The 26,528-nt window shown below is 45.9% G+C and overlaps 2 protein-coding genes and 1 non-coding gene across 12 annotated transcripts; 1 reads left to right on the forward strand and 2 right to left on the reverse strand.

Annotated features, from left to right (window-relative positions):
* Window positions 1-324: 324 nt before the first annotated feature.
* prom1b (prominin 1 b) lies at window positions 325-17,923 on the reverse strand. 10 transcript variants are annotated; one of them, XM_058074526.1, is made up of 27 exons: window positions 17,419-17,918; window positions 12,397-12,458; window positions 12,300-12,326; window positions 12,016-12,221; window positions 11,580-11,700; window positions 11,404-11,467; window positions 11,224-11,313; window positions 10,715-10,738; window positions 10,331-10,548; window positions 9,792-9,866; window positions 9,385-9,448; window positions 9,250-9,258; window positions 9,003-9,162; window positions 8,790-8,942; window positions 8,082-8,205; window positions 7,586-7,689; window positions 7,388-7,472; window positions 7,141-7,287; window positions 6,948-7,019; window positions 6,717-6,809; window positions 6,005-6,022; window positions 5,833-5,886; window positions 5,672-5,752; window positions 5,130-5,198; window positions 4,951-5,040; window positions 4,299-4,414; window positions 325-1,709 (listed from the first exon to the last, which is right to left on the reverse strand). In XM_058074526.1, exons 1-27 carry the CDS (start codon window positions 17,696-17,698, stop codon window positions 1,688-1,690), a joined length of 2,628 nt encoding a protein of 875 aa, XP_057930509.1. In that variant the 5' UTR covers window positions 17,699-17,918; the 3' UTR covers window positions 325-1,687. The 10 variants fall into 10 exon arrangements, with proteins under 10 accessions (XP_057930509.1, XP_057930508.1, XP_057930513.1 ...); XM_058074525.1 differs by lacking the exon at window positions 325-1,709 and adding an exon at window positions 2,144-2,732 and having other exon boundaries at window positions 6,005-6,019; window positions 17,419-17,921; XM_058074524.1 differs by lacking the exon at window positions 325-1,709 and adding an exon at window positions 2,145-2,732 and having other exon boundaries at window positions 17,419-17,920.
* trnak-cuu (transfer RNA lysine (anticodon CUU)) lies at window positions 3,021-3,093 on the forward strand. The gene has a single exon. It is a non-coding gene; the product is annotated as a tRNA-Lys (tRNA).
* A 400-nt stretch (window positions 17,924-18,323) lies between the features above and the next one.
* tapt1b (transmembrane anterior posterior transformation 1b) lies at window positions 18,324-26,188 on the reverse strand. Its single transcript, XM_058074535.1, has 14 exons — window positions 26,038-26,188; window positions 25,171-25,301; window positions 24,974-25,092; window positions 24,629-24,791; window positions 24,419-24,554; window positions 23,665-23,762; window positions 23,182-23,251; window positions 22,350-22,430; window positions 21,972-22,081; window positions 20,754-20,813; window positions 20,593-20,661; window positions 20,449-20,525; window positions 20,188-20,360; window positions 18,324-19,633 (listed from the first exon to the last, which is right to left on the reverse strand). The coding sequence occupies exons 1-14, from the start codon at window positions 26,180-26,182 to the stop codon at window positions 19,371-19,373; spliced, it is 1,695 nt and encodes a 564-aa protein (XP_057930518.1). The 5' UTR covers window positions 26,183-26,188; the 3' UTR covers window positions 18,324-19,370.
* Window positions 26,189-26,528: the final 340 nt, after the last annotated feature.

A 26,528-nucleotide genomic window follows, 5' to 3' on the forward strand; every position in this document is an offset into this window, starting at 1 on the left:
GCGGGTCTTATAAAGCACGAGCTCACAAAGACGCCATTCTTCAGGTGAAGCTGGAGCTCCTCCCCCTTACACGCACACACAGCGCTAGTGTGATATGATGGGGGGGGGGGGGGGGGGTTAAATGAGGTCGTAAGGGGTCTGAAGGGTGGTGCACACATGAAACCACTTCAGGAATCCTGCATAAGAGATTCTTTCACTATTGATGGAGGGAACCCACATACTGGACGGGACGGGACAGTACGGTTTGGTAAGGTATGGTTTGGTACGGTACAGTATGGTAAGGTACAGTGTGGTACAGAACGGTACGGTATGGTACATGACTTATGTGTGTCATTGTGTCTTCATGATGGTATGGTCACCAGACCAGACCAGACCAGACCACAACATTGGGTCCACCAGAAGAAGACAACAACACTTATGAGAAAAGTGCAAGTTTTTCTGGTAAATTTCTGGTAAATGAAGGACTTTATTCTCCTAAATATAAGACTTTATTCATGCGGTATGATGAGTTTTTTTCTGGAAAAGAAGAAGAATAAAATGTAACACGATGACCTTTGGCAAAGCTAATATGACCTTCTTTCTCATACATTTACATATTTATTGTGCTAATAAAAACATATGAAAATAAAGTTGTAAACTTCCTGTATGAGCTTTGGAATCGGGCAGAGGAGGTACCGGATTTATTTTTCTTCTTCTTGTTCGTTTACCACTTTTTCTTGGAAAATGGAAATTCATAATAAAATTCATATTCTAACTTTTCTCTTTTCTACCACATTCATTTTGCAAAAACGTTCTTTTCTTTCTCATATTAAAACTTTTAACAAAATATGTTTTCACACAGGACATTGTTTTTCCTCATCATGTTGGGATAGGCTCCAGCATAACTGGTGAGGAGAAGCGGTGCAGAAAATGGATGGATGGATGGATGGATGGATGGATGGTGGATGGATGGTTGATGGATGGATGGGTGGGTGGATGGATGGTTGATGGTTGGATGGGTAGATGGATGGATGGTTGGGTGGGTGGATGGATAGGTGGATGAATGGGTGGATGATGGATGGATGGATGGATGGTTGATGGATGGGAGGATGGATAGATGGATGGATGGAAGAACGTTGGGATGATGTCACATTCCAGTTGTTTCTTTCTGTCTTTGTCCCAATCAACAGCAAACCCAACATGATCTGATCATCTTATGATCACGTCCTTGGTGCTAAGCTAATCTAGGCTAAGCTAAACTAAGTTATGCTAAGCTAAGCTAAAGTGGACTTTGATATTCTTTGCCATGGTATATCTGACAGCAAGATAAAAAAGAAAGATTGTTCCTGATTGGCAGACCAAAGTCTGGGCTCCCCAAGCTAATCTTCTAGAAGCTAAGTTGGTCCTCCACTGAGCCCAAAAGATGCTCTCACAGCAAAGACACATATTCTATCTCCAAGAAGTAACACGTCCCAAATGCACATGGAAGCAGTGACGTATAGTCCATGTGATGGAAGTGATGATGATGATGATGATGATGATGATGATGATGAAGGTTTGATGGATGGGGCTGCGTTGACAAATCGACAGCTCCACGTTGTTGCGGACTTTCTTCCCTTTTGGTAGCAGAATCATTCCACGAAGACTTGAAGAGGAACGGCGGAAGGATGGAGGAAATGGAGAGGCCGAGTCAGGAAGGGGCGGGGCTTCAGTTCCAGTTGTCATGTCCGCTGTGGGGACAAGGACGAGGACAAGGAAACATCTCATGAACACTCTTGGAAGCCTTCACCTTCACCCAAACATCACGTGAACGTCCGTACTTTTATTCTATGATTTTGTTTACCACTTTAAGACTTTTACTCTGGAAATCTCCCATTCTTTCATTTCCTGATTTATGGCTTTTATTCTCATAAATGTAGGACTTTTATTCTCGGAAATGTTGATGGAGATATATATATTATATATTATATATTATATATTATATATTATATATTATATATTATATATTATATATTATATATTATATATTATATATTATATATTATATATTATATATTATATATTATATATTATATATTATATTTATATATTATATATTATATATTATATATTATATATTATATATTATATATTATATATTATATATTCCATAAAGTTATGGCCTTCTCCTGAATTTCTGTCTTTCTTCTGGTGATTGCTGACTTTTATGCTGGACTTTTTATCTCAGGAATGGAGGACGTTTTTGTCACGAATTGATGGCGCTCCAGGCTGTCCGCCACAGATGAAGGAATGTCCGGGAAGACGCAGGTAGAGGTCCGGAGGTCTGGGAAGACCTGGTCCATCCTCCTTGGGGCGTCGTCACATCTGAGAGCGGCGGTGCAAGATGGATGAGGATGGATGAAGATGAGAAAGGATGCTGGCCTATTCGTCTGATGATGATGCGTTCAAAGCACCTGACATAAAATCAGCACGTCTTTTATTGCAAAGGGTTTTACTTGCGACAACCCTTGAAGGAGGGGCTGAGCCTCAGTGGAACGGGGGCAGGGTGTCATCCTCCAAAATGTCACCGACTTTCGTCGGGAATGACGGGATTCCTGCTGCACCACCAGAACCTGAAGGCCAGGAGATGATGGAAAGAAGGACATGGGTGCAGGAGGTGGGGTCCAAAGATGAGCGTGAAGATGCAAAAGGTTTGGACACGACACGCCAAAGAGACAAGAGGTCAAAGTGCAACAAGCCAGGGGTAAGTGGAGCTGCAGGACCAACATGCGTGGGAGATGGAAATGTTGTAGAAGAAAGAAGAGGAACGAGAAGACGGCTGGATTCAGTTGAATTAGACAAAGAGGCAGCAGATCAGGAGGTCCAATAGAAGAGCTGGATGACACGTACACCACGGCGCTCCATGGTCCATAAGCTTGTCTGTGGGAGCAAGGTGGTGGCATAGATGGCCTCCTCCACTCATGGTTGACCTGAAAAGAATGCTCCTCACGATGCTGGTGGACTGAAGAACTTATTCCATGTAGCGTCTGACCCTTTCATCCGCCCGGCTAGCTCAGTCGGTAGAGCATGAGACTCTTAATCTCAGGGTCGTGGGTTCGAGCCCCACGTTGGGCGTGACATTTTTGGGGGCCTTTCATTTGTTTTGTTTCACTAAAATGTATTTCCTTCTTACTTTTATTTCGTCTGAAGTGGACTGACTAGCTTCGGAGCTTGCGTAGCGCGCTAAATGCCACGTGATTTGATACGTCACAGCACGCATTGGCGGTTGGAAGGGACCCGCGTCATTGGCTGCTTATTTTGGCTCCTACTAACCAGCAGGCTAAGTGAACGATGTCGGCTTGGAATCAAACATTGGAGAGTTTGTTGGTGTTTTTTTAATTGCGACCTGACTTTCATTCATTGTAGCGACGGATTGCTTTGACGTCTTTCTTCCACCAGATGTCGCTAATGTTGCTTTTCATCGAAGCACCAAAGCTCCGACTTTGTTGGAGTACCATACAGTATATATTTATATATGTTATATAAAGGTATATATTTCAAGAAAAATATATTTCAAGAAAAAAGATGCATCTCAGCTTTGCCTCTTTTTGCTGTTCTTTTTGCCCGCATTATGCAAATATTTTTGCATAATTTTTTTATTTTTCTTGGAAAAGTTCAAATGTCTGACTTTATTTATGTAATATTTGGATTTTATCCTCGTAATATGAATATTAAACCAAGCTAATTTACCAAAAATTACAATTACAAAAAACATTTTCTTGAATATTTTAACTCTATGCCACTAAAACGATTATTTTTCCTCATATTACAAATTTAACTCTCATAAAATTGGGACTTTTTACCGTTGGAATAGAGTTATTTCAACTCTAATGCACTAACGTGACATTATTCTTCCTCAACATTACGTTACTCTCATAAAATGACAACTTTTTCTCGTTGGAGTACATCTTTTTTCTGCAAAGACGATGTGCGGTCTTGAATCTGTCCATGTCCGTGGGGTACGGCACAAAGCCTGAGAAGAGCAACACGTTCTTGTGTGTTCGCCTCCCCAAAAGACCCGAATAAGTGGCCCCGTTTGGTGCTACTATTTTGAAAAGACAATCCAAATGGCTGCTGGACCACCTGAAGGCCGGGTGGGCACCATGGAAGTGACGGCCCTGGTTGCCAAGCTAGCTGTGGGCTATCGCTTGCCCTCTCCTTAAGCAGCTATTCCCTGCAGCCTGCCGCACATAAGACGCTAGTCGTGTCCTTCCAGCTCTTGTATCGGACCTTATCACCAGGCTGGGCAGGAAGTGGGAATATTACGCCGTAGAACTCACTCTTCAAAGACATCCTCCGTGTCCATCCTCCTGTAGTATTTGGCCAGTTTGATGGAGAAGATGATGCTGGGGATCAGGAGGATGCTGCAGGCTCCCAGACCGAACCAGAACGTGTTCTAGAATAAGAAAAAACGGGTCACACGCTAAATGCTCAGGGCGTCATTCCATGTGTTTGGGGCTGTCAAAATGGCAGCCATGTTCCAAAAGATTTTGACACAGACTCCGGTGCTACTGACTTAGCTGCTTACATACCTACTTACATATTACATATATGTATGTAAATATAAAACTATATTTACATATCGTTTTTACATATAAGTAAAACAGCAACATTTCTGCTCCCAAAAGTTCTACTGCTGATTACTATAGAACAGAAAATGCTAACATGCTAACATTCATGATGCTAACCAAGAATACAAAGAAAAAGCTCGGGTGTTTGAGTGTGGCTCCTTGAAGGTTTGCACTCGCCACCACGGCGTCTTGTCAGCATTAAACGTTTCCTTCTAGAACATTCTACCATGAATTCTCCTACTTTCCCGTATTTCATAATGCAGACGTCGACGCCCGGACACCCGCCGGGACAGAAACCTACCAAAGGGTGATTACCCCGTTCCATAAAACACTCCACCGGGAGAGTATTTTGGGTTCTTACCACCGAGTCCACGATGAAACTGCACGCTACGATCTCCATGCTGTCCACGATGTTGCTGATGGGCTTACACTGGGCCACCTCTGCAGTCAGCTGCAACCAAGCACACACAATGTCCACGCACACGTACCACACGCACGCTCGTGGCGGGCATACTTGGGAATGTCAGCATCAGGACTCACAGAGTTGTGTACCCAGTCCGTGTACTGCTTGAAGTATCCCACCAAGCTTTCAACGTAGCCTTTTGTTTCCTGAAAGTATAGAGTAGGCATAAGAAGAGACAATAAGAACCTGCCTACCACCTTAGAGCCCTCCAGACTTGAAATAACACCCCTATAGTCACCTTTATGCTCCTATTACCCAATACATTAGGCATAAGAAGAGACAATAAAACAGAGAACCTTAGAGCCCCCTAGACATGAAATAACACCCCTATAGTCATCTTCACACTCCTATTACCCAATACAGTAGACATAAGAAGAGACAATAAGACATAGAGAACATTAGAGCCCTCCAGACATGAAATAACACCCCTATAGTCGCCTTTACGCTCCTATTACCCAATATAGTAGGCATAAGAAGAGACAATAAGAACCTGTCTACTACCTTAGAGCCCTCCAGACATGAAATAACACCCCTATAGTCACCTTTACACTCCTATTACTCAATACAGTAGAAAAAATATTATATTATCTAGGTATACTCCCTGCAGGAGGTACCGTACCAGCTTGACCACATGCGAGGCGTTGTGAGTGATGAGGTACTCGGACGCGTCGATGGCGCTCAGGATGTTGGTGACCTTGACCTGAGGGAGGGAGGAGGTCCTGATTGTGGGAATAAAATGGCCACCAAGTTCCCGTTCTTGTTCTGATGCTGTTTTCTCACCGGGAGGTCACTGGAGGTTCGTTGCAGCAGCTTGATGCTCTGGCTCAAGGTGCTCTGCACCGGAAGACAAACGCTGTTAGCAAACATCACATGTATACCGTATCGACACGTCAACACGACACCGCTAGCACTAGCACCCACGTCCACCAGCACCTTGGCCACAGACGCTTACCCTGGCACGCACGTACTTCTGGCACCACACAGCAAGGAAAGAAAGGAAAGGGGGGTCAACATGGGGCGTTCAGGCTAATCACATAGCTTCATTGGTACACTAAGATACTGTAATGCAGTCCAGTGATACCGCAAGTATTAACATGCAGTACCTAGACTGTCTGTTAGCATGCTAATGTTAGCATAGTAGCATTTTAGAGATGTTCAGAAATATTAACATTTGCAGATGCTTAGTGCTGCCATGCTAAATGTTGCATGCTAATCTTGGTATGTTAGCATTGTTGGCATGCTAATGTTAGCATAGTAGCGCTATCATGCTAGATACAATACATCCAGCGTCAGCTCTTTTGTTCTTATATTCCTTCCGCCACTTGTTGCTCTTGTGACATTAGAATCATCTGGCTGATTTTCACTTTGATGGAAAAAGAAATGTTTGCAATCCTAAAATGTTTCTCAAACAAATAGACAAATACTTAATGTAGTAGTAGTAGTAGAAGTAGTAGTAGTAGTAGTAGTAGTAGTAGAAGTCGATAGGATTTAGTAGGTTTTGTTGCTGGAAAAGAGCAACCTGCCACTCTAGGTGCTAAGTGTCGTTTTGGACTGGAGTTAGATGTTGGCTTATGATGACCCATTGTCATGGTCCACTTAGGGTCAACATTTCTTGACCCCGGTGGCCCCGGTGGCGCTGTGGCGGGCCTGCGTTTGTGGCGTACCATGGCTTGCTCCATGGGGATGACGTGTTCCCTGTGAATCTGCCTGATGCTGCTGGCGTGACCTTTCAGGGCGTTCTCCAGAGCTCCACGGGGCTGCAAGGACAAACAAAGAACCGACACAAGATGTTTCTAGCACATTCCAAGAAGGAAGGAGGTAGGTCTGTGCTCTTCATTTTCCATCCTTGTTCTCATCCTGGCGTCTTAGGATAATAACTGGACGCTTGAACTCACCAGCTGGTCGGCCTGAGCTTCCAAGTCAGTGGAGAAGGTGAGAAGATCCACCAGTGTGACGCCCCTATTGACCTAAGGAAACAAACGACATTGAAGGCCTGCTTCTTTTGGTTTTTCAATGAATCCCAGTGATCAAATGAATTAATCCTGATTAATCAGCATTAGCCATCCTGCCGGTACCATCGTACGGTACCTCGGCCAGGTACGCATCGTAGTCGATGAGTCCGATGCCAGAATTGGCAAAGTTGATGAGGTTGTCTCTGCCCGCCTGCTCCAGCAGCGTGATGTCCTGCAGGTCCACCTGCACGCCCTCCAGCACTTTGGCCACATCCTTGTTGTACTGGTTCAAAAGCACATACAGTACTATATATCTACGTACCAATACTTCATGATACTACACATATCATGGTGGACACGTCTACCAGTCACACTGGACTTGCCACAGTTCTGTTGAGGAAGGAGTTCACGTTGAACATGGTCTCCAGCTGCAGGGCGTGGTACAGGCCGTTGTTCTCGTAGCACTCCCTGCACACGCACACACACACACACACACACATACGTACACGCACACACAGACTGACGGCCATATTCCCACAAAGGCGTGTGATCTGCAGCACGTCTAGATGATAGTACTTCACCTGTACATGCTTCCCAGGGTCAGGTCAATGTTTGGGTTCTGGAACAGCATCCCAGGAAGGAAGTTCTTCTTGGCCGGATGGACCAGGAATGGCGTGTCGATGATCTAAACACACAAGGAAGCCCACGTCGTCATCTACCGGGATAGCATACGGGAAAAACCGGCACAGCTGACTTTCACCCAGGCTGGGTATATATATATATATATACATACATAGTATATACAACTATACTGTATAGATACTACTATACTGTACTGTATAGATACTACTATACTGTATACATACTACTATACTGTATACATACTACTATACTGCACTGTATAGATACTACTATACTGTACTGTACAGATACTACTATACTGCACTGTATAGATACTACTATACTGTACTGTAACGATACTACTATACTGTACTGTATGATACTACTACACTGTACAGATACTACTATACTGTATAGATCCTACGGAAAGGAAAGCTGAGGTTTACTTCCAAGTACCTTGAAGAGCTGCCTATTGGCCAACGGCTCACACATCAGCTTCTCCAGGTTGCCCCCGACAACAAACAGCGTGGTCACGATGGCCATCAGCACCCAGGAGAAGATGAAGGAGAAGCCCACCCCGCTGGAGGACACATGGAGGACACATGGAGGACATGGTGTCAATCATCATCATAGAATAATATACACTATCATAATAATAATAATAATAATAATAATATCATATAGTTTCTTCCATCATGGCTGTGGAGAGAAGTTTGGGTATTTTTATCCAATCAAAGAAAAAAATATTGGGAAGCACAGCATTCGTTCCAGCATTCCAGACTGACCAATGAAACAGTATCGTTTATGGAAGTTAAATTATCGGGAAATTGGATTTTTGTTGAATAAAAATGTGCTTTATAAAAACTCAGTGTAAATAATTTCTATATTTCTATAATATTTGAAAAGTCACCATACAGGACACGATAGGATCTTTGGAAGACCCGTGTCACATGATTGGCGCTCCAAGACACAATCCACGGATGCAGCCTTGGTGTGCCGGGGGCGTCCATATGGATTTGGGAACATGGAATGTCTTTTCCTTTTTTATGGACTGAATTGTAAACCCGGTTTTAGCAAACTGAATTAAAGTCCATTTGTTGGTCTACACTGCTGCTGTGTGTTGCCAGGCAACCGCGTCAACATCGGTCATGAGATGCGACTTACGCCATGAGCAGGTTTCCTCCCGTGTTGGACAGGCAGCCGCGGGTGGTGGGCGTGGCCTGCTTGTCATAGCCGCAGGCGCCGCAGAGCAGACCCAGGATGTTGAAGGCCAGGATGAGGACCACCATGCAGAGCACCGCCACGCAGCCGATCCACCTGCGGCACACGGCGGCGTCATGGACGTGTCCCAATACTTTTGTCCACCCAAATGCCAACCTGTAGAAATCCATCTGGTCGATCTGAGGGTAATAAGACTCCATCTTCTTCTGTCCATCGTTCAGGAAAACCGTGAAGTTGACCAGCGACGCTTCCACCGGAAACATCTTGGCGAAGCCGTTGATGTCCGAGCCGATCTTGTCCAGCATGGCTTTGACTCCTACAGACGCACACACACACACACACACACACACATCATCGTCCAAGGGAACAGGAAGGATGCGAATGTGACTGCAAGGAGACGTACGGGGTAGTGCTGCGGTTCCATTCCCACGGAAATGAAGATGAGAGAAGAAGAGAATGTCATAGGATGGCCACAATCACACACGCACACACACGCGCGCACACACACACACACACACACACACAGGCGTCCGTGTACCTGATAGGATATTCCTGGTCTGCTCTTTGACCAGCCTTGGCGTGTCATTGAAGGATGAGTATCCCTGAGGATGGAAGGAAGGAAAAGCAGGTTAGGAGCCATGACTTGGACTGATTTTTCAAGGCACACTGATTATTGTGTTCTAGGACTATGTTAGAGTTCACATTCAACAACAAGCTTAGGCCGAACTTCCTGTCCAAGCGTCAGAACCCTCAGCCTTTTTGGTTCATCCAAGGAACCATAAAAGGGCGTTTCTTAGGACTTGGTGGGGGCCTCTGGTGGCCATTGGGGGCTCCTGTAGAGCAGTTACACACAAGGGCGGGTCCATGGTTGACAGGAGGAGCCAACCTTGGAACGGTTTGTCTTTGAACGTCACACGCTAAATGTTTGTGTTGGGGTCAGCTGACCTTTTGGACCACGTTGCTGAGGTCGGTCTTCAGGACAGTTTGGACATTCGCCAAGGCGTGGCTGACATCCGGGAGCTGGAAAAACACAACAAACATCAAAGCTGTTGAACGGTTTTATTATTTTATTTATTTATGATTTTATTCCTAGAATATTTGGACTTGATTTTTGTAACATTCAAACTTTTTCCGCAACTAAATATTCCAAAAATTGCAAGTTTGACACTAAAATGAGCTTCTGTGTCCTCTCGTCCTATGAAGTAACCACCACTTGTTCTTGTTACGTTTTACGCAGATTTCACCATTTTTGCCATTGTAGGGATTTTTAAAAATACATTTCTTGTTAAATGATAAAAAACAGCAGCAGGCTAGAAATGGCTCCTGGGCCGCACTTTGGACACCCTGATGTAGTTAAATCAGTTGATGGCGCCGTTGGAGTCAATATCAAAGTGTAGTGGTTGACGACCTCTGACAGCGTTCTTATGCATTGTGTGTGTGCATGTGTGCGTGTGCATGTGTGCATGCGTGTGGCTCCTCGGAACCTTGGCGAAGTCGGCGTTGATCCCCAGCTGGAAGAGCGTGGAGCGGATGGCGTTGCAGCTGGGCGACACGGCGCCGTTGGTGCAGGCCGGGTCGGACAAGGTGTTGGACAGCGACGCCCGCTCTCCGACCAGGCTGTCCTTCAGCTTCTCCGTGCCCTCCTGAAGGACCTGCAGCGAGGAGCTGACGCTCTCCAGGGCCTCCTTGGTCTCCCGCATGGCTGCATGCACGAGGACACACATTTCCAAGAAATATTCCATTTCAAGCCGGGAAAGCCAAGGGGAAGCTTGATGTCAACATCTCAGCCACAGAAGGAGCACCACAATCACAGCCATTCCACGGAACGCCACACGGGAAACAGCCAATCCACAACACATCTCATTTACCTTTGACCGCATTCTCAACTTTAGCTGAGAGGAGAAGAAACGTGAGGTGAAGAAAAAAGAGGAAAATGAGCGTTATGGAAGCCATGTTGAATCTACATGCATGAACCGTATCGGACCCGCAACGACAGATCTTTTGTCCAAACCGGATATGGTACTTTTGACAATACTATGTACGGGTACTTTGTGCACACCTGCAGCTAAGGAGGACTGGAGGAAACCAGGATTTGGTGATGAGTCCTCATGAAATAGGACCACTACCAGGAGGACCAGGGCAGACAGGGGCAGGAGCCACCTGCTGTGGCCCAGCAGGGTGCACCGTATTGGGGCACAGGCTCCAGGCAGCGTCCTGCACTATGGAGCATTGGATCGTATGATGTTGCTTAACCAAATCATCGGGTATCAGATGCTACAGATGCTAGCCCGTTGAGGTGGATTATGTCATATCAAATATCATCATATCAGCGTTGGATCAAATGGGAAGTCTAAAAGTTATGGAGTGTGCGTGTTACCTCCTGCCATTCGCAGGGCGCTGTCCAGGGAGGGGACCACCTCCTTCTCCAACTGGCTGTGAATCCTCCCCCCCAGCAAGGGTCCAATGTCTGACAGGGTGAAGACGTTGAAAAGGACATTGATGATGATGATGATGGGAACACGAAAAAGGAATCAGGAAGTTCCAGATGAACACTTACTGTCCAGCTCAGACAGGACTTTGTTCTTGGCCGTGGTGTACTGTCCTGTCAGGTATTCGATTTGCTGCAAAGAAGCCAGGAAATGAGTCGGCGTTTTCCACCTTTAGTGTCGGAAATTATATTTTTGGGGGAGGGGGGGGGGGGGTGTACATTCCGGTGATGGGGGGACGGCATACCGCAGGCGTGTTGTTGGCAAACATCTTCAGGTCCCTCATGTTGGTGTTGATGAAGCGCCGGGTGCTCTTGATGTGGGAGCTGATGTTGTGGTTGGCCGCGTAGGCTACCAGGACCCCCACGCTGGCACACAAAAACCACACGGGGGGGTTGATTTAGACCCGACTGGGGTTGCTGGACCCTCCATCGCCAACAGAGGGCAGCACAGCTTCAACATTCACTTTCAAACTTAACGCTTTGCCTGACAATAAGTGGCAGGGCAGTTATGACAGAGCCCCGTGAAATCTGCCTAGCAACAGTGGCAGGGCAGTTATGATTGAGCCCCATGAATTCTGCCTAGCAACAGTGGCGGGGCAGTTATGACTGAGCCTCATGAATTCTGCCTAGCAACAAATGGCCTATGCAAAGAACAACAAGCAATCCAAAGACGGTCCTCACGTGATGAAGATGGTGGTGGCGAGGAGCGAGGCAGTGAAGAAACCTCGCTGGCAGTCAGCGTTCTTCCTCTGCCTCTGGTGCATCTCGCCGCCGCAATTCTCGCAGCACCGACACACGCAGAAGCACATGCCGAACACGGGGACGAGGACCACAAAGACGATGCCGATGGCCGCGCACACCAGGAACCCGGCCTCGTAGTACACCCACTGAGCAGGAGGCGGGCGACAACATCCGTCAATCATCCTATCGGTACTTAGAGAAGCCAGGCGAGGTGAAGGGCTTACCTGGAGCAGGAGGACCACGTTCTCTGGCTGCGTACACACACGCACACGTGAACACAAACAATGGAATATTATTCCATAAACATAACCATGTCATTACCTTTTTCCATTCTTCTACTTTAATCCCTCCCATGTTTTGCTGAATGACTTGAACAATCAGATCTGCAAGAAAGAAAAGTTCATGGCACGTTAGAGACCGGTGGGGCAGTGCCCCGCCCCGTCACATCCGGTAGAGGCTTATTACTATTCATCGTAATCCAGTAATAAATGATACGTATACGACATCGGAAACCCGTTTAGGCCCTTGTAAACACCTTTTAACATTATTAGGGCCTTCTAGACTTAAAATGTCCGCCCATGGCCAACTGCACTCTCCTATGAGCCAATATAGTACACGTACTACCACAATACAGGACATAAATACGACTTGTACACGAGTGTCCTGCTGTACATGTGACAGGAAGTGATGTCGGATTCGGAGGCCTGAGTCTGGTGCTTGTGTGTCTGGGCCAACATTACTTTAACAGTACTGACACCTAGTGGCCAGTGTAGAAAACTACATATCACAAGGTCTTTGAATGCGTCTTGTGAAGGCCTTATATTTCCATTTGACTTCTTTTAGACAAACTCAAATGTTCTTAAATATGATATGAATCAATGATTCATTCCAGATTGGGCCAGAACGTTAGCGTGAAGCTAGCTAGCTGGGGGGGGGTTGGATGGGGAGGACTGAGCTATGCTTTAAAAATAGACACGTTTATGGACTAGGGGCTAAGGCAGATCATTCAAGTCCACCTGGGGGGGGGGGGGGCACGGCTTCTTAGTTAGCATTAGCCACGGAAGGCAGCTAAGCTTAGACAGCTTAGCTGAGTGACCCAGTGGGGGGTGGGGGAGCAAAAGGAAAGGAGGAGTGAAGGGAAGGTGAGGGATGGAGATGGAAGCGGCAGAATGAAGCAGGACTGGAATTCCTCACTAGATCACATCCACGTGGTACATTTGTTACTTCCTTTCTTGTAAATGGACCACTTTATTCTCGAAAATGGGCGACTTTATTCTCGTAAATGGGCGACTTTATTCTCGTAAATGGGCGACTTTATTCTTGTAAATGGGCAACTTTATTGTTGTAAATGGGTGACTTTATTCTCGTAAATGGCTGACTTTTGTCCTCATAAAATTATGACATCATTGTCGGAAATGGGCGACTTTATTCTTGTGCATTTATGACTTTTTTCTCATAAATTTGCAACTTTATTTTTGTGAATGCATGACTGACTTTTGTAAACTTTTTTCTTGTAAACAAACAACTTTATTCATCCAAGTGAGGACTTTATTATTTCAATATTAGGATGTAATAAATCATTTCAAGACTATATTAAGAATAATACACTAGTCTGCCTGCTCACAGAGATGTTACTCAACTGCAGAGAGTACCAGGCATCTAAGCACTGATGACTCAAGATGTCCGCCTTGTTGACAACACAAACACTAAATCAAACAGACAAGTAAAGACAACACTGACCCACTTTCTGTACAACTTGTGTTTTGCACAAACGTGTGCGTGTGTGTGTGTGTGTGTGTGTGTGTGTGTGTGCCATCTGCACAAGTAACAGTAGCAGCAGGTTAGCAGCAGCCCCACCCTTGCTAATCCCCTAATCTAGCCTGTGTGTTAGCAGAGGGATAAGATGCCTCACACAGCTAAAAAGCCCAAAACACAACATGCTAACATGCTAATATGCTAACCTTCCATTATTGCTGCCATGAACACATATCTCCATGTGATATTTGGTGGTAACAGCAAATAAATCATCATGTCCGCTTCCTGTTTAGGTGACAACCAAAGAAAAAGCTGCATTTTTGGGAAGTGGGGAGGGCAGGTGGGACAGCCACACTTTTTGATGTCAAGGAAAAGCGTGGTTGCGGAGAGCGGATACGTCCGTCTCATCCCGCATCCTTGGCTACGACACTTTGAGGCCCGGTTGGCTGTGGAAGCTAGTGCTAACGTAGCCAAACAAACCTTTTTCTGACACAAGTGAGTGAAAACAAGTTCTCTCATTCGGTGTGGATGTGGTTAGCTTTTGGCTAACTCCGTTTGGAACCTTCCTTAAGTTTACAATAAAGTAAATACATTGGAGGCTAACTAGGTAACTCGCTAGCTCGCTAATGGTTAAAGCCATGGTCATCTTGTGTCCCTGCAGTGATCCCATTGCCCGTGCATTACAGCTGAACAGTGTGGCGTAAAAGTGACTATAGGGATGTTATTTCATGGAGGGCTCTAATCATGTTACACAGTGTATTTAGAAGGAGGTAAACAGCTTTTCTATGTCTTATTTTCTCTTCTGTTTACTATGTTGGGTAACAGGACTATAAAAATGACTAAAGGTGTGTTATTTCATATCTAGAGGGCTCTAATCATGATAAAAAGTGTATTTAGAAAGTGATAAACAGCTTGTTTTCTCTTATTATGTTTACCATATTGGGTAATAGGAGTATAAAGATGACTATAGGGGTGTTATTTCATGTCTAGAGGGCTTTTTTTACACATGTATTTATTTTTTAATCATTTAATTTTAGTCGTATTTATTTTTAATAATCAATTGATTTATTTAAAATATTTTGAATTTCATATTCATTCATGATTTCTTTTGTGTATATTTGTTTACATTTTATTTCAATCATTTTCATTTTTATATTCATTTGTTGTTTTATTTTTAAATACCTAAAGCATTTTTTTTACACTTTAATTAAAATCCTTTTTATTTTCATGTACTTTTTTAACACCTATAATGGTTTGTTCCACTTTTGTTTGCTGCATCCCCCCCGCCCCCCCCACCTTCCATTGTTGTTTTTTCCTCATCATAGGATGTTATTCTCTCTGAATATTTCGATGTTATTCTCGTCAAACGATTTGTGAAGTCGTTGGGGAAGCGGGGAACGCCACCAATAAGTTGGAGCCCCCCCACGCCCCCTGCCCCCACGCCCCCGCAGGGAGCATATGTTCTGCGGATTAAGGTCTTAGGCGGTGATGCAGGTGACAGAGAAAGCCTCCTCTAATCGCTGACCTGCTAATTGGTTACCCGGCCCCGCCCGAGCCCCCGCACACCAAAATGGCAGCAAACTTAAAACCCTCCGATCCGATTCTGCCAACGTGACCGCTCCTTCACAAACACGCTTCTCCTGCGGCCTGGCCCAATACGAGTATTGACGGGAAAATAACGGCGGCCGGCATGGAACCAGTAGCCTACAGCCTAGAAAGGCAGCAGCTGTACCGTTACACCTGTACCATGATCCAACTTTCCAAAATGACTACTTTCATCACCATGCCAACTCAGGTGTTATTTCCCTCATGCTAGTGGATACCATGGTGGATACCATGATGGATACCATGATGGATACCATGGTGGATACCATGATGGATACCATGGGAGATACCATGGTGGATATAATGTTGATACCATGGTGGATATCATGGTGGATACCATGATGGATACCATGCTGTGTTGTCAATCAGGCCTCCTTCCCGTTGCTCCTCCCGCCCATAAGGAGGCCACACCTTATGGGTATTATTTCATGTTCTTCTACACTTTGGTTTCATATTCATATTTTGACACTGGTTGAATGGGGGTGGGGGGGTGTTGTTTGTCCATGACGTATGAAAGCGGTTTGCCGCGTATCGATGACTTTGGTACCTGGCGGCCACTTCTAGTGAGTGTTTGCTGTCCTGTCTGCCTGTAGTGTTTACAAAGATGAATCCACATCCTGGAGGAACGCGTCCAAAGTCCATTTGAGAGGAAATCTCACCGCATTTTCCCAACAAAAAGAGGAAGACGTTGATGAATGCATGAATTTTTCCCGTGTCCTTCCTGACATGAACCGGGCCACGCTAGGCCGCCATCGGCGCCGCTACGGTTGTAAAAATCAAACGGCGTGTGAATTGGCCACGGGGGATGATGAGCGGAGAGGAAGGCCACGTCGACGGGTTCAGGGGGTTTTTGGACTTTGCTGCTCGATCGAGTAAGAGGTCATCAGCACAGCGGTCACAGCGGCGGCGCTCCGCCCACGAGCCGACGCAAGCGTGCGGTGCCAGCATCCGGCCAGCAGAGGCGCTCTGGAGTCCACCCACGCTCTTTGTTGTTGAGGGGGGGCTATGCTTCTCATAGTAGGACTTTATTCCCATATTCCCATCCCACTCCAACCTTTCCCTCGGTCTTTCCCATTTCGGCTGGTTTTCCTCCACCGAGCTCAGCTTTCTTCTTTTCCATGTTCTTCCCATGAGACTATGGATTCATTCCCAGAATATTTGGACGTTATTCCCATCACACTACAACTTTTTCCACAATTTCATTTCCCAACATGACAACTTTTACGACATAAATAACACATGTAAATAACATGTACTTTATGTTTTTTACTATTTCAACTCTTTGCTATTAAAATGATTTTTATTCCTCATATCAGAAATGATAAAAGTATTCTGGTAAAATTGGGATACTTTTTCCGGTGGGAATTCCAATGTTTGTCTCCTAATATTTGGACTTTATTCCCAAAAAATGACATCTGCTTTTCCCCATTAAGGCTGTTTTTTTCCAAATATTTTAGCTTTCTTCTCGTAAACCTTCTTTCTTTGATGTTTGGACTTTGCGACAAGGTTTTCCTCAATTTCATTTTCCAACCTAATTGTCCTCAATTCCAACAATAAATCGATCGTTTTGCTCCAATTTCAACTCTGTGCTAATAAATGAGGTTCTTTTTCCTCGCGTGAGAAGCTTATTCTGATTGACTTGATTCTACTTTTTCCTCAATTTCATTTGGATTTCAATTTTGATTTTAATTCAGCCAGCCAGGAGTCAACGTGCGAGTGCAGTTCCGGACTCTAACCAGCAGGGGCGCTGTTGAGTACTCTTCGGTATTTTGGGATTGGATTACAGAGCATAACCATAACCATAAAAGGTCCCAACAATAGCGATTGTTATTGAAATATGAATAAAGTGAGCATTGTCGTCCTCCACCAGGCACCTTTCCACCGCATGCGTGTGCGGGTGGACGTAACCAGGTGATTAGTGGGCATTATCGATCACGGAAGATGGCAGCAGGTAAGAAAAGGAAGGGAAGAGGAAAAACTGACCTTTTGGGAAGAAGTTGGGCTGAACAGCGTAAAGGAAGGCGTGGACCATGTGGAAGAGGATCCCGATGGCCCCGGCTTCGTAGTACGCGTGCGTATCGTACACGGCTGCGGGGACGAAGCCGAAATCCAGCGGCTCCACCGGGGGCGGCGACCGCTGCCTACGGGAGTCCGCTCGCTCGGCACCCGGGGACGAGTCGCCCTCCTCGGGCTGCCGCTGCGGACGCTGGCCGCCGGCGGCCCCCCAGCAGAGCAGCAGCAGAACCCACCGCGTCCACAGCATGGCTCGGTGCGGGTGGGGGGGGGGGGGGGGGGGGGGTGAGGGCGGCGAGGAAGGTAGAGAAGGCACCTGTCCGCTCCGTCCGACAACTCGTGTAACTTTCCACCCGTGGATTCTCCTCAACTCCACTCCGATCCGGTGGGACTCTTGAGGCGCATCTTCCCCGGGGACGGCAGCGTCTGGCGGCTCGGACGAAGAGGATGTGGCCGCCCGTCACTCACCCGCCACGGTGAGCGCTAATCCTCTATGACTGACAGGAGGAGCTTAAGGGACTAGCATCACGTAGAAAGTTAGCAACTGTGGGAAAAAACATGTTTACGGAAATAAACAAACAAAGCGTGTCAGAAAAGTCCATCGCGTGACATTGAAAGAGCGTGTACTCGGTTTATATGACGGCTGCTACGTGAAGGAATCCATCTATTGTGTGGGACCTGTCCTGATACTTGTTGACGCTCCCTTGAGCTCATGGCCCTTTACTGCACACAGCAGGGGGTCCAAACTTTTACATTCAGAAAAATGAAAGGCTGCAACATATTTCATATCATAGAGGTGGAAAAACTTGAATACCAACTTCACTCTTTGCATCACCTTTGCTGTTGTTGAAATGAACTTATTTTCTAATGAGAATTCAACTTTTTTTCTCTTCATATTTTGCCTTTATTACCGTGAATTGACATCTAGTTTTTTTTACCCGCTTTCACTGCTTTTTCAATATTCTTCGACAATTTTTATCATATCATATATAATTATTCTATCATATATATGTTTTGGCTTGACTTTGTTGTTGTCGTGTTTGGATGTTATTCCATCATATAATGTTTTTTTCATTGTATTTTTTTTTATTAAAATGCGGTTATTAAAATATTTTATAAAATATATTATTCTCATGAAATTTTGCATTTTTTTCTTTATTTTTAAAAAAATGTGTTTTTATTTTTATAAACTTTTTTTCTCGTAAATTTAGGTCTTAATTTTTCTTAATGTTCCTAGATGCTCTGATGGGCTTGGCAAACCACTGGAGAAAGGATGCATTTATTTCCCAGGAATTGGTAGGGGTGCCCACCATTGGGGGACGGGTCATTTGGTGGAAAATAATTGGTTCTTAGCGGGGATTTTTTATTTTTATTTCCTTCAATTTCTCTTGAGTTGAAAGTTCCATTTTCCTCCAGTTTTCAGGATGGTCCCATATTGTTTGTCATTCTTACGATGCGGTGCGGGTCAAAGCAACTGCAGTCAATTGATAAGTTACCATGCACGGTCTACGAAGGTTACACTTCCTGTCTCTAATCGTCTTTCACCCGCCATTGTCAGTAAAAACACAGATTTTCACTAAAAAAAACATTTGAAATGTAAGAAGTGTCTGTGGATTGTGCTTTAGCAAACCCAGCGCGGCTGTGACATCACAGCAGTCTGCACCTTTTCTCTCTGTAGCAGACGCTTTACGCTCCACGCCACACTTGGCGGCGGGTCCGTGAGCCGGACGGACTCCTGGCGGTCCACCTGCCCGGCCGGGACGTCCTGTCGGAAGAGCTTCATGCCCCTGCCGGCTTCTGTCAGCAGTAATGTCAGCATAAATAGCCATTGGCTGAGCTGGGGGGGCACGGAGCCCTGACCCGTGGCTCGCTTCCGGGTCGGCGGCCCCCTCCCCACCCCTTCCCCCAGGTCCTGACGGCGTTCAGTCGATGCGGTTGCCACAGATGGTGAAGCGGTCTATCTCCAGCAGGTCCTTTTTGGGCGTTCTACGCGCGAGCACGTCCTCGTCCAGGCCCGTGTCCATGTTGACGATTTTGACGATATCGTCCTCGTCCTCGTCAGGGGTGGTGAGGAAAATGTCAGAGTCGCTCTTAGGGAGCGTGGCCGGGGCGGGGACTTCCGGTACGTGCGCCGGCTGGGGGCTGACCGACGCCAGCGGGATTCCTCCTTTGTCTGTGCCGGCGTCTGCAGGAAATGGGGGGGGGGGGTCGGGGATTCATCGTTTAGGAACAAAATAGTTGAGCCACGAGACAGGAAAATTGATTTTGCTTTGTTTTTGCTTGCAGCAAATAAAAACACCAAAATCTTTTTGGTTTGTTTTTGTTTTTAAACCCTTTCTTAAAAAATGATTATTTTTCATTTTTAGTAGCTTGCAGCTAAATCCCCAATTCATTCATCTTTTTGGGGGGAAGAAAATGTAAAATAAGGTAAATAAAACCCCCAAATGCATTTTTAGTTTTTTTAAACCCCAAATCTTTATTATAAATGTATTTTGTTTCAATGAGCTGAAAGCTTGTTGTATTTCTTTAACCCTAAATGTATTTTTCATATTTTTGAAACAAAAAAAAATGGGATTAATTTCTCCTTTTTTCAAAAAAAAAATCAGAAAAATTAGTTGGAATTGGAATAATAGTAATAATAATAAAATTACTATTGGTAATTGATGGCTGGAGCTTGTCAGTGTGTGTGTGTGTGTGTGTGTGTGTGTGTGTGTGTGTGTGTGTGTGCGAGTGCACTACCTGGCTGGGGCGCGGCCTGGGGCGCTTTGCTGCGATTGGCCCTGGAGTTGACGCGACTGGAGACGGCGGAGGGCGGAGGGTGGAAGAGCTTCTCCTCCATGTGGGCCTCTTTGACGAAGACGCAGGACGTTCCGAGCAGGACGATGCTGTTGAGCACCTTCAGGGTGATCAGCCTGCTCCAACGACAACGGGTCAAGCAAGGATTCTCCATTTCAACTGAAATAAAAAAAAGTGCAAGCGAGCAGCCTGGCTTCCATTTACCCAAAGTAGAAGAGCAGCACACACATGAAGGAGAGCGAGCCCTGGATCTTCACGGAGCTGCTCACCACTCGGATCAGCTGGGGAGAAGAAACACATGACAGGAAATACATCACGCCATCGAGTCCGGATGACGATGATACCAACCAGGAGCGCTAGGGGAAGAGGAATGAAGCCCATTCTTCTGGAGACAGAGTCGCTGTAGTCTGTGTAGGCCTACACACACACACACACACACACACGCACACATTAATGCACACACACATTAAGACACATCAGCGGTCTACGTGTTGACGTTTGCGGTGTACATTTTTCTGTCGACTGCTGACGAGGTCGAAGGCGAGGCTGGCTCGGTACTCCCCGTACACCTGAGGCATGAAAGACAGAAAGGGGAACACATCACATCTCGGCTTTTTCATACAGTGGCAATTCATGCACGACGCTCTCCATTGCCGGCAGCACTCATGCAGCACTCGTGCAGCGCCAAACAGTGACGCAGCTGTCTTTATAGTCACTGCTGTTTAACAAAACAATGGCTGTATCCGCTCCTTTTCAGCACATACGTCTTCTCTACGGCTACACTGGCTGTACACTGACTACTCTAACATGTTATTTCTATCGTGTTATCATGGAGTCTACAGCAACATAATAGGTCAGATATCATGGACTGCTTAACAGTCTAACGTGGTACCATGTAGTGTACATGTATAATAATAACGCAGAGTGATACCATGTAGTGTACATGTATAATAGTGCATAGTGATACCATGTAGTGTATATGTATAATAATAACGTGATACCATGTAGTGTACATGTATAATGATAGCGCATAGTGATACCATGTTGTGTACATGTATCATAATAATGTGGTGATATCATGTAGCGCAGGGGTGCTCATTAAGTCGATCGCGGAGGTGGTACTGGTCGATCGCTGGTCGATCGCAGTGTGACATTAAAAAAATATCATCCTAGCATCAATGCCGTCACTTGATTGATATACAGGGCAGCCATTCAGATGACAACTGAATGTTGCCCTTCGGGCGACCAATCAAATCAAACAACGTCTGTAAGTGCAGCAGAACTTACGATGTCAGCCTATCAGCCATCCCCGTTACTTGATTGACATACAGGACAACCAGTCAGATGACAACTGAATTTTGACCTTTAGGTCACCGCTCATGCGTAAACAACGATGCAAAGTGCTAAGCTAGTCGGCGAATTGCGTCAGATTTTAAGCCCTCGCTAAAGTTTATGGTCACTAAAATGAGTGAAGGAGCTGGACCAAGTAAAAGAGGCAAAAACATATCACTTCCATACGGAATGGGAGGTGGACTTTTTTTTCACAATGTCTTTTTCGAAGTGCGTTTGCCTCATATGCCATTCTACCATCGCAGTACCAAAGAAGGGAAATGTGGAGTAATGTGGAGGTAATTACAAAAAATGTTAATAGTTAATTAACACCCCTGATGTAGGGTATAACAATAACGTGGTGATACCATGTAGTGTACAGACCAAAAGGTACTCACATCGGCGCTGATGTCGTTGAATTTGGTGATGAACGCGTGCTTGACCACGTCCACCGCCACCTCGGAGGCCATCACCATGGCGACGTCGGGAAATAGCACCCACAGGTGGTCTGAGAAGGAAGAGAAACGTAGAAAATAAAATGAGTCCCTCCTGTGGGAAAGCCACCCCCGTCACGCTTGGTTGGTAACCATTGCTTTGTACACAGGGAACAGGAACAGGGAACAGGAAAGCCCCCCCCCCCCAAAATTGGAAGTGTAGATGAAGATGACTGATTGACAGGTGCACCCCAACACCTGTGTGCCTATTGTGTATGTTTAGTTCAGCAACACAGCGGGGGTCGCCCATGGATGTGGATTCGTGTAGGTTGCCGTAGTTACCCGGGTTCCAGGAGAACTGCTCCATGTTTCTGAGGCAGACGATGAGCAGGAGGATGTAGTTGGTGAACCTCTCTTTTATGTCTGTGGGAACAAACAAACGCCATCCTGGCTTAACCTACTTAGCACATGCGGCATGCGTGTGTCACATGCTCCTTTGCTCAAGTCCAAAACCACAATGGCCCTTCAAACATGGCTACCCCACTCTGATCTTTTTCAAACTGTTCTTCATGAACTCATTCACTGCCAAGAATGGTCCCTGAATGCAACCTAAGTATTGTCAGTCAAAGCCAAGGGTATCACATGACTCCAAACTGTCATCAAATTCATCCCAATGTGGGGCAGCGCCCGCATGTCTGGCTTCTCCTGAAGTAGTAGTAGTAGTAGTAGTAGTAGTAGTAGTAGTAGTAGTAGTAGTAGTAGTAGTAATAATAGTTGATGGTGTCCTACATCTCAAATACATTATTGTCATATGTCATAGCTGTTTAGGCTAATATACCATATATGGCTAAATTTGAGTTAAAGTACTACTACTACTACTTCTGCTTTTCACAAAAAGCTGATATTTACTGCTGATTATTAAAGAACGCAAAAAGGTAAAAACAAACTTTTTCTTCCTGATGAGAGACGATAATCTAATATTTCTTTCGGCATGTAGCATGTCTATATAGCCCTAGACCACAATAATCCGTGTGCCTTGAAAAATCAGTCCATATCATCGGAAGCAGACACCACCTGGAGGTGATGTCTTTTGAAAATGTAATACTGAAAATTCACTTATCACGGTCGGGCCTGGAGCCAATTAGCCGTGATAGATGAGGACGGTCTCGCTCACCGCTGTTTGACATCTGGAAAAGGTTGTTCCTCTCAAACTTCTTGAACACGCTTCCTTTGATCTCCACAAACTGGAAGGAGACAAAAAGGGAGATGCCAGGATAAAGGTGAACATTCTTGGTTAGCTTCCACGGTGTGGGATTAGTAAATAGTTACAGGTAGAGACGGGAAGGCATCAGAGTGAAAAGGATGTAATACACAAGAAATTCCATCCATCCATTTTCTCTCCTGCTTATCCTCACTAGGGTGGGGGTATGCTGGAGCCTATCCCAGCTGACTTGGGGCGGGAGGCGGGGTATAAACCTGGACTGGCCTAGAAATTCTGTCCATGAAAATTATTACCAGGGCAGCACACAGACATGTGTGCTATGCTAATATGATGACAAACAAACAAAGGTGTAATTTTTTAAACTTAGGTAGGGGAAGAGGTCATAATCCCCCCGCCAATGTACGTATGTATATCTAGCCGATAAGTAGTACTCACGTTGTTGGACATCATGATGGTGAGGAGAGACTTGTTGTGGGAGTTGAAGGCCACGTTGAGCGTGGTGGCCTGGACCATGATGAGGATGGCGTGGAGAACTGCAAGGGAGCACGTTAAGAGGAAAAGAAAATCCACCATCTCGGAAAGAAATGCTGAACTAAAACCACATCATGGACGAGATGATGGCACGTTTAGGGTCAGATACGGCCCTGGTGGTTGTCACCATGATAGGAAGGATAAAAAAACGGTTGGAGGCGGGGCTACCAGTGAGCGGATACGCAGACAGAGGGCTAGCCGTGAGCAGGTAAGCTAGCAAGCGTGAATATGAATGAAGGCACAAAGCGATAGTTTCTAAGCCGAATGCCGCAGTTCCATATGGATGTGCTGCAGGGCCTCTTGCTGGGGTGTTTGATGAAGTAAATGTATAGGGTGGGGCGGTGCAGGGCAGGGTGGGGCGCGCTCGCTGCATCACAGGGAAGGTGTAGCCTTTCGGTGGATGCTGGGGGTGTTTGGCGGATGGTGCGTGTGCGTCTACAGTATAGGGTGGCTAATGTGGCTCCCACAGGTACACTATACTAGCGTACCATCTGGTGGTTCAACTGTGAATTACATCTACCATGACAATCATTCTAATTAAAAAAATATAGATAATATCGATGATCGCCAATACTTTGTAGGGCAGTTACGATTTGTTGTGGTGACAGGCGCATTGCAGGTGAGCCAATAGAATGAAGTAGGTTCTGTGTAAGGATACAGACGTAGAGCACGGCCATGAGAAAGTGGGGGATGACGCCTATGTGCGCCCTCTTCTTCTCTTTGGGTTCCGTGGCCGTCCAGTACAGCGCGTCCAGGATGTCCTGGCCAAAAGATGAGAAGAGGCGGTCCGCTACCTGACAAAAAAAAAGAGTCATAAGAAGAGGTAGACAATGAAGAGGAGGTTCACAGGTGACCAATCACAGCGTACCTCCAGCATGTTGTAGATGATGTAGAGCTTGATGACCGACTGGCCCCGGATGAGGTGGTACATCATGGCGTAGTCCACGTAGCTCATCATGGAGTAACACAGCACCATGATGAAGCCCTTCAGGACGTCGCAGACCTGTGCCGGCTGGAGCAGGCGGGTGCCTCTAAAAACACAATAAAATGAAGGGGGGCTGAGTGGCGCTCAGGTTGCAAAGACAAACGTTCTTCGACATCACCGAAGGAACTACTTTGGGAATCACATAACGATATCTACTTTCACTCATGGGTGCCATATTTGGTCAAACATCTACGCTAGCACAACCACAGCAGCTTGGCAAGGACCTACCCGAGGCCGCAGCACGGCAGCGTGATGAGCTGCAGCAGGGCCAGCAGCACTCGGAGGGGCAACAGAGTGAAGACGTAGAGAAAGGCATCCAGACACAGGAAGAAGCCGAAGGTCATCAACTAAGCGGACAGAGAAAGCGCAGGACAAATGTTTACGTGTGACACGTCTATGGCTGACCTCCCGTGTGATTGCGTCACCTTCTCCAGCTCCTTGGGGATGCGTAAGCAGGTGTACACTCGCTCCCGACGCTCCGTATATTTGGCCTCGTTGTGCTCCAGGAAGTAACCCCTGGTCAGCTCCGTAGTTACAAACCTGACCAGAGACAAATCTGCAGGGACCAAACAGTACAACCCAATGGAGAACATTTAGGGATGGAAAGCAAGGAAGGATGGACATCAGCTCCAGAGTGGAGGCCCTCTGTGAAGCAACATTCCCACCAGCCTCCTGGAATCACTGGCATCAAACAACAAAGAACGGCACAGCTACTCGTTTCTCACTCCTTTTTCCAGCATTGCATTTTTGTTTTAGGTGGTTAGGGTTTAGGGTTTCCCTATATGGTCCTAGTGGTCCGGCCTATTTCACTTTCATGCTTGTTTGCAATAGACTGCTTACTCAAAAAATGTTTAGTCTCACTCTAGTTTCTTCTTTTTGCATTGTGAAGCTCCACATAGAACCCCCTGCAAAAACGAACAGTACACAACGAATAAAAAAAATAGTAAAATACTGTAGTAGTATACTATTTTAAGGTGGACGAGTGCATTTCCCCATTGTTGACATAATGGAGCATGTTGTTGACATACTAGTTCATGCAAGTGTACCCAAGCAGCCATGCTCTGCTGTACTGTAGGTAAGAGGATGCTAACAGTATAGAACGGCACCAGCTCCTCCAAGGAACCCGCTACCCGAGCTCTAATGTGCGGTTTCCCTCAGGAGCATCTCACTGGACCACCCCCGATAAACATCTCCTAATCCCGGACAACAGACCCTCGGCCGGCTTGCTAGCTGTCAAAGCGGGGAAGGGGAAGGGGGAAGGCTCCAGCCGCTAGCCGGACCGGCGGCCTCACCTGACAAGTTGCCTTTCTTTGCCTTGTTGTGGCCGCCGCTTTTGCTCCCCTTGCCCCCCTCGATTGTCGGTGACTTCCAGGCGGAGCGCTCCCTACCCTCCTTCTCCGTATCCTCCCCCAGACTCGTCGACTGCGAGTCCGCCATCTTTGACCGAAGGGGTTTCTGAGCCGCTGCCAGGCAGCGTGCGTCGCGGCGTGACGTCATGACGTCCGTAGTGGCTCAGCGGGGTCACCAGGGGTCGCCAGGAACTCTTGAAACTCTTTGAGTTTTACTAAATTTTATCAAATGTTTTTAAATAGATCATCTAATATTTAGTTTTCTACAAATGCCAGCTTAGTTAGCAGGGACAGTTATAATTTATGCTTTTATGCCAATTGATGTCATTTCGATTATTTATTTGTATTATTATTATATAAAATATATATAATACATTTATATTATTATATATATTTTTATTTATTACATATTTTTACAACATGAAATGTCCAAT

Source organism: Doryrhamphus excisus, chromosome 1 (genome assembly GCF_030265055.1).
Source record: "Doryrhamphus excisus isolate RoL2022-K1 chromosome 1, RoL_Dexc_1.0, whole genome shotgun sequence".
NCBI lineage: Eukaryota > Metazoa > Chordata > Actinopteri > Syngnathiformes > Syngnathidae > Doryrhamphus > Doryrhamphus excisus.